The sequence below is a fragment of the Cynoglossus semilaevis genome, chromosome 15 (assembly GCF_000523025.1).
Source record: "Cynoglossus semilaevis isolate Cse_v1.0 chromosome 15, Cse_v1.0, whole genome shotgun sequence".
NCBI classification, from domain to species: domain Eukaryota; kingdom Metazoa; phylum Chordata; class Actinopteri; order Pleuronectiformes; family Cynoglossidae; genus Cynoglossus; species Cynoglossus semilaevis.
In genome coordinates, this window is record NC_024321.1 from 12,163,495 (window position 1) to 12,177,173 (window position 13,679).

Sequence of the window (13,679 nt, forward strand, 5' to 3'; positions counted from 1 at the left end):
TATTTTGTATTTTTTGTTTCAGAATGAACTATTTATTATGAAATAACAAAAACGAGGATTGTTATTATTATGTTATCTGTAATTTACAATCTTTTACACGGTACGGAAATCAGCGGGCGGGTCACGTGACCATGCGGCGAGTGGTCAGCATCTGAGGACAGTGCAGTAGCCGAGTGGCAGCCGAGCAGCAGCCGAAAGAAATCCGACTAGAAGCCGAGTTAAAGCCGAACGCAACTACCAGTGGTTTCGTCTGCTGCTCTGTCACCCCCGCCCTGCTCCTGATTTTGCTACCACTGTTTGTTTACAGGGTCCGGGTATGATGACGGTATGAACACGGCAACCCCGCGGTTACGGTTGTAGCCTCAGCTTTACAAAAACCCCAGGAGCAGCAGAAGAAGAGAGGCTGTTCCGAGCAAAGGTAAGATTTGGTGGACGTGGCGGGGGAGATTGACGTGATCTTGACGTGATTAAATGCTAACTTCAGCTGCTATCTGCTGTTAGCTTAACAATTTAGCATAATTAATGGGTTACAGGTTGTACGCAGTGTTTGTATTTTATGTAATTTCTAAACTACTTCCTGCCTTAATGTCCACATTGAATTCAAATTCTTAAGTATTTGTGTGTTTAGTTGTGATAGTAGTGTGATTTCAGGGCTCCAATCACGAAGCTTTATTATTAGCACAGTACAATCAGATTCCATTGGTGTTGTTAGTCCAGGATCTGCTCCGTCTACTCTGACAGATTACATATTCCACTGCTGAAATATTGGCTTGATACGATGGGGTTATCAGCAGGATGATAAAGCCGTTCTTTGTATATGTATTGTATGTTACAGTGTGTGAGTGTGAGTGAGTATTTTTCCTGGCTTGAACCACATCACATGTACGAAATAAAGAGGTTTAAAGTCAGCTAAGTTTGGCCACACTCTAACCAAAAGAAGGATTTGATATGTTTTTGTTATTCGTAAAAACCTCTCTTAGTTAGTTACAGTAGAGTAGATACAGTCACAATCCTTTCAGCAACTAACTTGCACAAAATACAAAACTTGTATTATTTGTATAAAGCTGGTATACACTATAAATGAACAAACAACAAAATACTGAATTTTAAAATTAGACAGCGTGGAAATGTATACAAATGTTCACAGCCACAGCCCGGTGTGTGCTTCTGTGCTAGAGCAGTGCAAACTCTGAATCAGTCTAATAGAATAAATAGTACATAATCACAGTTGGTACATTACTAAACTAAAATATGCAGGGCAAACATGCTGCAGACCCCAGCTAATAAAATGTGCAATTGCATAAATATTAAAAACAACATCTTCAAATGACAAAAGAGGTGCAATTATTGCAAATTTAAAGTATACCAGCCAGTTTGAAAATGGATTCATAGTCTTACTGTCTTAGTTTGACTGTTAGATCACAAGGAAAAATAGTCCTAATGAATTGAGATTTTTGTCGCAATTATTTCCTTTTTAATAGTAATTAGTTCCTTTTTTTTATGTTTGAAAATCTGCCTATAATAGGAAAAAACCTCACCATGTCCCATGCATTGACATGTCACCTACTTCTCTAATGTCACCACATGTTGTGGAAACTGCTGATGTGCTTATAATGGAGACACTGTGGCCCGTCACACAGAGAAACTATGAGGTTAACTGCAAGGTCATGTCTATGTGTTCCTGAAGAGGAACTGTAAGTAATTGCATTTTTAGTTGGATTACTTATGACAAAAAAAATCCAGTTCTAAGAAACAAGAACAGCTTTAGATCCTACATTTACTTGCTTTATATTTTGTGTGTCTGTTTTGTGACCTGTCTTTACATGTGTGAAGTGTGCAAGTTTCATAGTCATTAGTTTGGCTTTAGCTGAGGGGTGATCTGTTAAACTGCTCTTGCATGATGAGTAAATGAATTCAAATCTGGTATTTACAAAGTTTGTATGTTATAAAGTTTTTCAACCCTGTGTATAATATTTATTTATTTTGTGTTGATGCATTAATTACATTTCACGCTTATGTGATGAATTTTTAATGACTTCAGGACCTCACAAGGGTTTTCACGTGTGAAAAGCTGGAAGAGTACACACATACAAGTACAGCGGTATTTTATCTTTGTTGAGTCACCTCTTAATGCACCCCTTACATTAATGTCCCTGTTTAGGCCATTTGCTCCTGCTCCATAACAGATTTAGTCACAGTTTTGCTTTTCAATTCAGATATGTGTGCAAGGACACAGGTGCATCAATGTGGGCTGGGTGAGGGGTCATCGATGATGTGCTGGGATGTTTAAGAAACGTTGACAAACAGGGAAACCTGTCTCTGCTGTGGGAATTTGTGATGTTTTCAAATAATCATGAACATCTTTACCTGCTGTGGAGTTATCGCTCTCTGTTTTCACTTTGATAGTGCAGGGGGAAAAGATGTTCAAAACCCCTAGTTAAGGCACAACAAAAAGTGAAATATATCAACAGAGATCCAACCCTTTATCTTCTTTTAATTTTTAGTGTCACATCTGTTTTTTTCTCTGTAGAACTCTTCCAATGCTGGACTCTGATCAATAATCACTAAGATCTGAAGGGCACAGACAGAGTCAACAGCCAGCCATCAACACATCCTCCTGACCTGTCATGATGTCATCGAGTGATGGAGACATACAAGGGGAAGGTATGAAATGAGCCCACATTACCAATGACCAAGTTGTCTTATAAAAAAATCACCCACAAAGTCATAGAATAACCCCATTATACTTCAGTTTAAAAGCCTTAGTTAAAAGCATTGCATTAGAAAAGCTGTATTTTTCCATGCAATGCTTAAAATAAATGAAAATGTTTTCCATGAATTCGTAGGCAAGTGAACAGAAGTATCTTCTACATGTGTTCATTAAACTGGGAGGGGTGAGCAGAGAGGTCAGCTTTTGTCACAGTAATCAGTTTAAGTTGTTATGCAGTATTATTTTTCACACTGTAACTTGACATTCTGCTTGCCGATGCAACAGCGAAGCTGAGCTCCTCGTTTTTTTCTCCAGCAAAAATTCCACTGACAGTCTTCTCATAATGGTCACAAAGTTGACAGAAGTCACATGAGACATGTGGTAAAACACACTTGTGTCTTATGATGTGATCTTAGGTATTTTTGTCCTACAGGAAATCACAGTAATCTCTGTTTCTTCTTAGCAAAATAAATACTTTATTATGTGTCGTAAACTGTAGTCTAGTTCATGAAGTTACTTTGTGAGTCTTGGTGCATGGTGGTTCTGGATGAGTTGGTTTTAGCGCTTAACAATCTGCTGAATTACTCAGGTTTTCCTGTGCACCCAGTTTTAAGGTTGGAAATCTGGGTTCAATAGAAGATGCTTTAGAACCTCAATTCATCCTGAAGATAAAAAGCATAAATAATGGAGAGGTGAGAAGTGCTCAACTACTGGGCCATTTAGGCCACAGAGGAAGAACAACCTTTGTTTTTGAAAAAGCTTGATACCTCGGTGTGTTCAAGGCACCCAGAAAAATGGAGTAAACAGAAGAACACATAACAGTAATATAGGGAACAATATTGGCAATAACACACAATAAGAACAGATAATTGTGATAATGATATTTACACCTCAGGTCTGTCCCTCAATATACGCATACAAGTTCACACTAAACCACAATGAACTGGTCCAATACATTTAAATGTAAGTCCACTTGGATAATTAGGCTGGGTCTAATTATCTAACATACTTACCCATGTTAGTTAACATAAACATTCTCCATCCTTTTGACAGTTGAATAACTTGGCGAGCTGGTTAAACTTGCTGCAGTTAACTAAACTAAACCTGCTACAGGTTAGGAGCTGCACATGTCCATTTGCAACCAAAGTGCTCCTTTCCTTCATTAGTTACTGGAGCAGGATAGCACGCCACGTTACAAAACTGAAATCATCTCTAACTGGTTTCCTGAATGTGACATGTGAGTTCAGCCCAGAGGCAGTCAATCCTTATCCAGTGGTATACACAGAGTAACAAGATATTTTCATTGTGCAGCAAGCAAACACCTCGCTCAGGAGAAGTAGGGCAGACCTGAAGCTGATTGTAGGTTGACGGTGTATTGCATGTGAGTAAAATTCTCTGGTCATGGTAAAATAATGTTGATTTTGGTCTAATACTAGAAAAAGTGAAATCCAAGTATTGCTGGCATGTTCTCTGTATGTTAACTGTTTCAAAAGAAATCTATTTGTATTTTCTGTGATATTTGAGAAATGTTATTTTCTAGAAGGTGACAGCAGTTTATGTAATTACTCCTATTTCTCATACTCCAATGGGATGTTTGAAACTTTGTGATATTTAAAAAAGTGAACTTTTAAATACCATAAAATATGACCTAAAAGCTGCTGCATACACGGTGGTGTAAAACAGAACACTTAGGGAAAAAAATAAAACTTGTCTATCCACACAGCACTATGGAATGCATTCCAAAATGTACCGAGATGCTTCAGTTTTGAGACTTCCTTGTGCTGCTTTTTCGTTTAGATAGTATTAAATACTGTAGCAACTACATGGCGTGTTCAATAATGCCCAACCTTGAGGTGTCCATGTTTTACTATGTTTATTTAGAACTGAGGTAGGACAGGTCCTGATCTCCAGATGGACATTTAAAGTCTTGTCTCAAGACTCACTTCTCCTTCCTTCATCAGCAGTGAACTCAGGAATTTAAACAGCATTCATTTGTTGATACTGTTATTTGAGCTGTTTTAATTTGAATACTTGGTAAGTAGATTAACACTTCAGTCACCGTCGTCTGTTAGAACTGCTTTTTTTTAAAAAGACTTTCTCCTAAATTTATACAGCAAACACTTTGTGTCCTGTGTTTGAATTGGAACTAGTTACTGGCCTACTGTTGTAGGGGTGTTTGTCTGTGGTTTGGTCTCAGGAGTGACTACATCTGGGTGGAGTTGACTTTGTTTTTTCACTCTCTACCTGCTCCTTACAGTATAAGTTATTAATTGATTTATTTCCTCCGTACAGGACCTTTGTTTTTTGATCAGAATCCTTCAGAAATGGACGCTCTGTGTCCCTCACCACCTGGACCGTCCAGACCTCAGCGTAATTATGAGCGCATCGAAGGGCAGACAGGAACTTCGTAAGTTTACTGATGAATACTAGTGAGGAAAAATAGAGAACACTATTATATATAGAAGATATAGATATAGAAGTGTCAATAGAAGACTATTACTATTATTATTAACTATGAATTAAATGTCTTTAAAATTGTGAGAACTAATATTACTTTACATCTTGTGACGTTATATACAAATAAGATAAGGATCTTTTTCATGTTTTAGTGTATACTGTATAGAAAAAACCTTCAGGGCCATATATTTACTTTCTGTGACTGTTCGTAACTAAGATGTAGAACACTCAAAACTCATGGTGTTTTAACCCATTTGCTTAGTCTTTTAGAAGATTTCTAAATACACTAGTGTAAATAAGAGGGTAGGAGTGAAAGTGAATTATTTGTCATTATGACACAGCACACTGCACACACAACGAAATGTGATCTCTGTTTTTAACCCATCACCTAAGTGAACAGTGGGCAGCTTATAAGCACCCGGGGAGCAGTGTGTGGGGACGATGCCATGCTCAGAACACCTCAGTGGTAACTTGGCAGCTGGTGGGCTCGGACCAGGAGCCAAGTCCGCTTCCTTAACAACTAACCACTGCCGCTGTAGGGAAGGGGTTGTTGCCTGGACGGTGGCAAAAAATGTCATAAATCACTATTGCTACAATTTTAAAATTTCATACTGGTGTTTCAAATCCAATTTTTATTTACATTTTCAATAATTGAAAATATGATTTTTTTTTTTTCATTCTCATATATTCTCTGTTAGATTCTGTCAGACTCTTATTCACCTGTTGAAGGGAAACATCGGCACAGGGCTGCTGGGTCTGCCCCTGGCTGTCAAGAATGCAGGTCTGGTGGTAAGTGCATTTGTGGACTTTATAATTTGACTAAATGCACCTTCCTTGTTTTGGAAATTTATTTCTCAATCGTTTTCTTTTGTTTCACAGTCAGTCTTTTTACTTTGTACTGTTAAGCAAGCAGTAAATAAGCAGTTATTTACAACACCTGTACTTTCTAAACATTCAAAAAATAAATAGTTTTTGCTTAAAGAAATAATCCACATTTGCCTATGTGATTACAAATAATCTGTTTAATAAGTTACAATAAACACTTAAACCAAGGAAAACACAAACTTTTTTTCCCTGTTTTTTCTTCTGTGCAGCTTGGACCAGTCAGCCTGCTGTGTATGGGCATCTTAGCAATCCACTGTATGAGGGTACTGGTCACATGTTCCCACCACCTCAGTGCAAAGTAAGTAGTACAATTATCACCAGAGAATTAAAGTTAACTAAAGAACTACATTTTTCAAAGGATGTTTCCTAAAACATGAGCCTTGGCTGTCTTTTAGCCACACGTTTTGACACCCTTGTATGCTGTCCATACATATAAGGCTAAGAAGTGAAAACATATATACACTACATCTGGCTTCAAGCTGATACTCTGTGACTTGTTTTTCATAATTGAGCAAAGTCAGTGTGCTCTGCATTTGAGTGTCATGTATTTACTCTCCCTATCTTCCCTCTGTGGCAACAACAGGGACTTGTTTATCTTTGCTGGCTAACAGCTTTCCATCTGTTCTCGATTGCCTCCACCCTGTTAGTTTGTGTAATCAGTGGCGTATGGGTTCTTTTTTTTTCTTTTTCTTTATCTTCATCATGCTCACAAAGAACATGTAAAAAAACTCTGTACTCAGCTCCAAAAGTCAGACAAAGGCTCATGTGACTTTTCAACATTGTCCCAATATAATTTTAAGACCATTACATTTAATTCAGCCGTAATTGTGGTTCTTTTACAGCTGTTACTGTCTTGCACTAGAGACAGTTACCACACCCACAGGCAGTATATCTGTTGTTATACTGCAGTGCAGCTTATGCAATGATACATTTACAAGAGAGCGTGATTAAAAGGGTTCTCACAAAAGACAAAGTCTAAGACATCAGTGCAGCACCAGTGTGAACATGGCATTTCATTTCTTAATCTACTTTTTAGTAAAATAACTAATTTCCTCATATTTACACTTAGACCGTACAGTGGCACGACGAAGTCATCAGTTAATCCTCAAAGGTTTTTAATAGTGTTTGCTAATGCCGAGCTTCATTATATTTAAGAAAACTCTTCTGTCCAAATATTTGCTCATTTACCTGCACGTGTTTCCAAAATTTGCATTTTATTTTCCTACATGACTGTTGACAAATTGAGTGTTTCAGCTGCTGTAACAGGGTGTTGTTGTGTTCTGTGCAGAATCAACAGGCCATCGTTGACCTACGGTGAAGCAGTGCAGTATGGAATGGAAAATGTTTCCTGGCTGAGGAGACACTCAGAATGGGGAAAGTAAGAACTCGGCATTAGACCTTTTTTCCCCTCCAAGAATCCTCGATGTCAATACATTAGATATGTTGTACTGAAAACGAAGGCGAGCCACTTATGAATTTAAACATAAGGAATAGGAAAGTGGAAAAGTCATTTTAAACAGAAACTGACTGATGATATGAAGGATTTAGTGATTTTACTCTGTAATTTATTGGGATAATTACGTGATTAAAAAGTTACCCCGAATTTGATCAAAAAGGTCGGTGTTTTGAACGTTATCAGTTGTCATATAATACTCAAATAGAAAATAAACAAAATTTTCAACAGTCTTAAAGAAATCCAGTCAAACACATTCAGATCTAATGTTCTTAGTTAGTGTTTATCTAAGCCAATTAGGTTAAAGTTTTTCATGTCAAAGGAACAGATGGAACAGGTAAAAGTAAGGGAAATAATGTAGAAAATAGGTATAAGTTGTACACAAAAACAACTCTGTCAGTCAATGTTAATTTTAATTATAGCACACTGTTTAGGAACATATTATGTATTATGTTCAATAACCCACACTAATATGTACTAACTTAACTATGTTTCAGGTTTGTAGCTCTAATTCTGCACTTTTGTTACTTTTTGTTTCACTTCTCTTTTCTTTCTGTTTGTGATTTTTTTTCTCAGACGGACGGTCAACCTGTTTCTCATCATCACACAGCTTGGCTTCTGCTGCGTCTACTTTGTCTTTCTCAGTGACAATATTAAACAGGTCATCCTTGAAACACACACACATACACACACATTTTCCAGTTTTACCCAATGAAGACCCATTGACGATAATATATCTCATAATTTGCCTATATAAGAACCATATTGGATTATTTTGACAACTACACTAAATACACAGTTATATCAGAAAGAAAATCAGTAACTTGTGATGCTTTGGTTTTACGGAGACTTTTGGTATTCCAAATATTAGTTACCAAATACTAAATTCACCATGTCAGCATTAGACAGAGTCCAGATTTAAATTTTGGTTTACTCTGATTGTGGACTCATCTCATTGTATGAAGTTTATTTTAGTTCGTAGTTATATTTTTCCACAGTTATGCAAGAGGTTTGGTTGCATATGTCCTTTGGTTCACTGACCCTGTTTTCAGTATAATGTTCAATTTTGCCATACCTGCTGGTTCACTCCAGCAGGGGAGGGTTGAAAGTACTGTTTCTCAAGCTGCTTCCTCACTTTTGGTTTCTTCATTCACCTGTGGTATCACATGAATGTAATTACTGTAAACTTTGACCCCTGACCTGTATCACTCAACTAAACCAAACATAATTGTTTGCTATCTGTGAGAGCTAATGGAGTTTTATAGATCAGTTTTATTCCACCATAAGGACAGGAAATTATTTTTATGTTAACCTTTTAATGTCAATTAAATAAAGAAATTCAAACCTTCTTGAATTATTGTTACAGTGTGTGACCACTAGATGGCGGTTGCCGCTGTCTTTTGACAACCAGCGCACAAACTGCACCACCAAAGTTACAGATGTGGATCGAGAAATTGTAAAACATTTTACCAGGATGTACCAATTAAATTTTCCATCAAAACTCTTGAGGTATTAAAACCATTAAGTAAGCAGCAGCAGATAGTGAAGAATAGAGAGAGTTGTGAATGAATAATATAATTATAACATTGAACATGATGAGTTAACAAGTACCAGAAGTACTTTAGAAAGTTTCAGTAAAATTATGATATACATATAACCTATAACTATATAAACAGTTGTAAAGTATTCAAAATTATTTTCCCTTCCAAGTTTTCTGACTTTGTTTTTTTTCCCACTCTTCTACCTCCACTAGGTGGTCGAAGCAGCCAACGCTACCACGTTCAACTGTAACGTGAACCGCACTAACCAGACAGACATCCTAGTGCCAAGTTTCGACTCCCGTCTCTACATGCTCTGCTTCCTTCCTTTCTTCATCCTCCTGGTCTTTACTCCCAACCTAAAATACCTGGCTCCTCTGTCTCTGATAGCCAACCTGGTCATGAGCGCTAGCCTGGTCCTCATCTACTTCTACTCCCTTGTGGTAAAAGCTCCTGTTTAAAGCCATTGGACCTGTGTGCTTGTATGTATGTATGTATGTATGTAGGTATGTATGTGTTTGTAGCATGTTTTTTTCTTATTTCACCTGTAAAGGTCCACCGTTAGTCTCTCTGACAGGAAGTCGTATTACCTGTGATTGGCCCACAGTAAAACTCCACCCCATGTTTCTCCTTTCACATGATAAGCAGTGATGATGTAATGCTGCTGTGACGCAGTGGTGGACCAGGTCACGTTAAAGTGATATGCTGTGATCGATACAGTAAAAAAGCACCAGCATTTACGGTGGATTAACTGTCCTGCTCTTTACAACAAATCACTTGTTGTTACATAAAAAACAGAATCTGAAAAGACCAAAGTCTTTGAATAGTGCTGAGGAACCAGGTGTAAGAGGAGAATTGTTTAAAGTTTCTATTTCTTCATGCAGTAATCCTAGTAACAACCAGAAATTTGTATGCATTTTTGTGTTAGGATAAAAGACAAATATTTGAAAGCTGTTTTTGACCGAAACTTATGGTGTTGCGGAAGATTACAAATATGACTAGAGTTATTGTTGCTGTAAATTGTTAAGGTCTTTTTTTTGCTTCAAATTATAGCAGATGAAGTAACACAGCTGGTGTAAAGATGACAGCCAGAAATTGGAAAACTATTACTCAATGTTCTTATTTTCAAGACTCTACACTGCTGATTGGGTGTTTTGGGAAAGTAAACTAAGGCTGACTCTACAGCCTACATACAGTATTCTGGCTTTCTACACTTAGTGATTGAGACTTTAATATGTAATTTCAGCTGTTAGTACTTTTGGTCCCAGTTTGAGCCCCCTGTTTTGTTCCAACATATCTGATTAAGATTTTTAAACCAGACCTTCTTTTTTTTACCATTGAGTTTTTTCCCACAGCATGTTGGGCTCAACCTCTTTGTTTCCACCTTGCTGATTGGTTCTTGAGGTGTTATAAATAACAGGATGACTGGTGGTGACAGAGTCAGCAGATTGCCTTCTGCCCAGCTGTGCTGTATTTCATCTTGCAGCTTATTTTCTGGTGCAGATGCATATCAGTCTTTTTCCCTGCAAAACCGCCTTTCCTTAAGAAAAGGTATTTTCTATATCAGGGAGAAATTCAAAGATAAGGGGCATATAGATATAGGTTCCCAGGTAAGTGTTTCTTAGGGCTGATGGAACACTTAAGACGAGAAAGTTGTAAAATACAAGGTCAAGAAAGCCAAAAGTAACAAAATCTCAGCTCTAACAAGCAAATATAATATAAATCATCTGACAAATCGACTGAAGGACAGTTCTTGATACCAAGCTTATTGGTTTATTTGAGAATCATTATTTATTATTTGGTTGACCGAATAGTTGAAGTGTAGCTACAGGGAGAACTGACACAGCCAATACAGTCTTTTTTTCACACAAAAAAATAACTTTTAAAATCGCTCGCCATATAGAAAATCATTGGTTATTTTGCCTGCAGGTAAAAATGAGCTGTTGGGCTTTTGCTGCTTCTCCTTTCATAAATCCTTGTGTAAGTTGCAAATTTAAATCAACAAATTTAAGCATAGAATTGAGTTAATTTACTTTTTTTTTTAATTACTCTGGCTCTGAAATGCTTCTTATTCGATGTTACAAACTGAATGTGCATGTGTAGTTTGTAGCCGTGCTCTTTCTAAACTGCTTCCTGTTTGTTATTCCACGGCTCAAAGACCCTGTTGTTATGTTAATCAACCTTTTAAAAAATATTCTAATTAGCAGTCAGTGCACTAAAAGTCTAACGGCAACAAGAATAGACATTCTTGCTATTCCAGCTCAAAGTGATTATTTTGTCTCCACAGAGAGTTATTATTTCCTCTGCAGGAACTCTGTGATGTAACTCTGAACGATGGGCTGTCAATTAAGACTAAGAGATCAGATAATTACCAGGGAAATATGACACCAAAACTTTCACTGTGTTATACAGTGTTCCCAGGTGTATTTATGTCAAGCCAATAGTCACTATGGCTGTGTTTATAACCAGTGGAAAAAAACATGGACAGAAGGCTACTGCAGACGGTGGCCGACACCTGTCAACAACACACCTGCCGTCCTCTCATTCTCCCACTGTTACAGAAGGAAACAAAAGCAGCAGCACAGATGGTGGACTCTTTGAAAGCAGCTGTTGAATACCTGTCAGTATTTGGTATCCTGCCATTAGATCAACAGTGAAGTCTTTAGTGATCCAATCTTGCTCCAAAAAAGGGACACATACTGAGTTTTGACAGTCTTGACAATTGCAGAGACTCATCTGAAGTCTTTCTTAGGGGCCCCTCTCAAATTACTTCCTCAAAGGGAAGTAATTCTTAATAAGCCTTTCCTATAGTGCAGTGATCAATGGAGGAGCCTGTTTTTAACACAGTGATTCCTTTGTTTTTACCTCCAGCACATCAAATACCCCATCAACTTACCCAGTGTGGGCAGAGCAAAGGACTACCCTCTGTTCTTTGGGACGGCCATCTTTGCCTTTGAGGGGATTGGAGTGGTACGTGAGACCTGATTTAAACATTAAAAAAACATGATAAAAATCTAGTTTTAAACAGCCTTTTTTGGTTTTTCTGTACATTTACAACATTTTTTTTTCATGTGATACATCTTATAATTTACCTCACATTAAAAATAATGATTTTATGTTAAATGATCCTAAGGGTGTATATGTAACATGTTTACCATATGTTTAACTATTAAATGTAAAGTGCTATCATGTTATTCAGCCACTTAAAATCTTATTGCAAAAACAGAGATTTTTTTACTGACATTTTAGTGACACAGCCTTAAGGAACATGGGACTAAGAGTAAAAAGCTGTAGCTGATGTGAATGTACTAAATACATGCAAGATAGACAGGCTTTGCACGTTTATAGTTTTCCTGTAATTGCAATTTCTTTAAAGACGACTTATGGATTATTCTGTGCAGATATTCAGAGAAAAAGTCTTTGACTATAATGTCAGAAATATTTTTTCTTACATGGGGCAAAATCAGAACTATAGAACCCAAATGTCCTGAGGAAGTTGACATTTTAATATAACTGACAAGAACATTGTCAGGGCATTTGCTGTGTTTCAGGGCGATTACCCCTAATGGTGTTCAAATGTCAGGGAATCATTTTAACCTCTCATTCTGTTGTTATCTTACTGCATTCTGTGGCGTTCTCAGGTTCTTCCCCTGGAGAACAAGATGCAGAAACCTCAGAGTTTCACTGTGGTCCTGTACATGGGTATGGGCATCGTCAGCTTCCTCTACATTAGCCTCGGCACCATTGGGTACTTGTGCTTTGGTGAGGACATAGGAGGCAGCATCACTCTCAACCTGCCTGACTGCTGGTAAGATGACTGTCATGGAAAGCAGTGGAAAAAGTTGCTGGTTTTTTGAGATGCTCGGCTTCGTAAAAAACTGTAAATGTTTAGTGCTGCTGTCGTTTGAGTTCCCTAATCCATAATCTTGTTTTGTCCATTCTTGAGGAACTGCAGTCTTCTCCCTGTGTATGGGCCTGCAGTATTAACTTCTGCAGAGATCAGTGTTGAATCACAACCTTTGTTTTTTTCTGAAGTCTGGATTACGATCATAAATCCAATCAAAATTGTTTTGTTTTTTTGGTCCTTCCTTTTTTTTTCTTTTCTTGAGGTAATTTTATTTTTTTATATTTTAAATTCAATTTCAAAGATTGAATTGAATACTCAAACAAAATTCCCTTCTTGAATTTGCTTGCTTGTTACTCCATTTTGGTTGCAGCTGTAGGAGACCACTGTTTTAAGGTGAAAACTTCCTGCGACTGGACTGATGTTGTTAATTAAAACTGGCAGGCTGCTTAATGAGGTTGAAAACAAAAGGACGTTAATTACCAGTGCCTGTGAAAGAGCAGCAGTTATTTTTTACTGTATCTCAAGGCATATTGAGTTAATTGACCATTGAACATTCAGAAAAAACAAGTTGTTGCAGTTGCTGATCTTTCTGTGGTGTTATAAAAGGGTTTATGGGTTTGTTTGATGAGCTGCATTGAATTTCACAAGCGTCCACACAAATACCACAGCTGCCACAAGACTGAAGACAGAATTAATTCTTACCCTTTGATATTTGTTTCCATCCAGGACCTACCAGACCGTGAAGCTTCTCTACTGCTTTGGAATCTTCATCACTTTTGCCCTGCAGTT

The 13,679-nt window shown here is 37.4% G+C and overlaps 1 protein-coding gene across 1 annotated transcript in view; it reads left to right on the top strand.

Annotated features, from left to right (window-relative positions):
• The first annotated feature begins 107 nt into the window (after window positions 1-107).
• The window catches only part of slc36a1 (solute carrier family 36 member 1), a 23,938-nt gene continuing 10,366 nt past the window's right edge, over window positions 108-13,679 (top strand). Inside the window, exons 1-11 of the mRNA XM_025062988.1 lie at window positions 108-418; window positions 2,531-2,664; window positions 5,003-5,117; window positions 5,866-5,956; window positions 6,262-6,350; window positions 7,341-7,430; window positions 8,082-8,166; window positions 9,259-9,486; window positions 11,915-12,013; window positions 12,685-12,851; window positions 13,617-13,679. The exon at window positions 13,617-13,679 is cut by the window's right edge and continues 98 nt beyond it. Coding sequence (XP_024918756.1) covers window positions 2,628-2,664; window positions 5,003-5,117; window positions 5,866-5,956; window positions 6,262-6,350; window positions 7,341-7,430; window positions 8,082-8,166; window positions 9,259-9,486; window positions 11,915-12,013; window positions 12,685-12,851; window positions 13,617-13,679 — 1,064 coding nt within the window. The 5' untranslated portion in view covers window positions 108-418; window positions 2,531-2,627. The remainder of the gene's footprint in view (window positions 419-2,530; window positions 2,665-5,002; window positions 5,118-5,865; window positions 5,957-6,261; window positions 6,351-7,340; window positions 7,431-8,081; window positions 8,167-9,258; window positions 9,487-11,914; window positions 12,014-12,684; window positions 12,852-13,616) is intronic.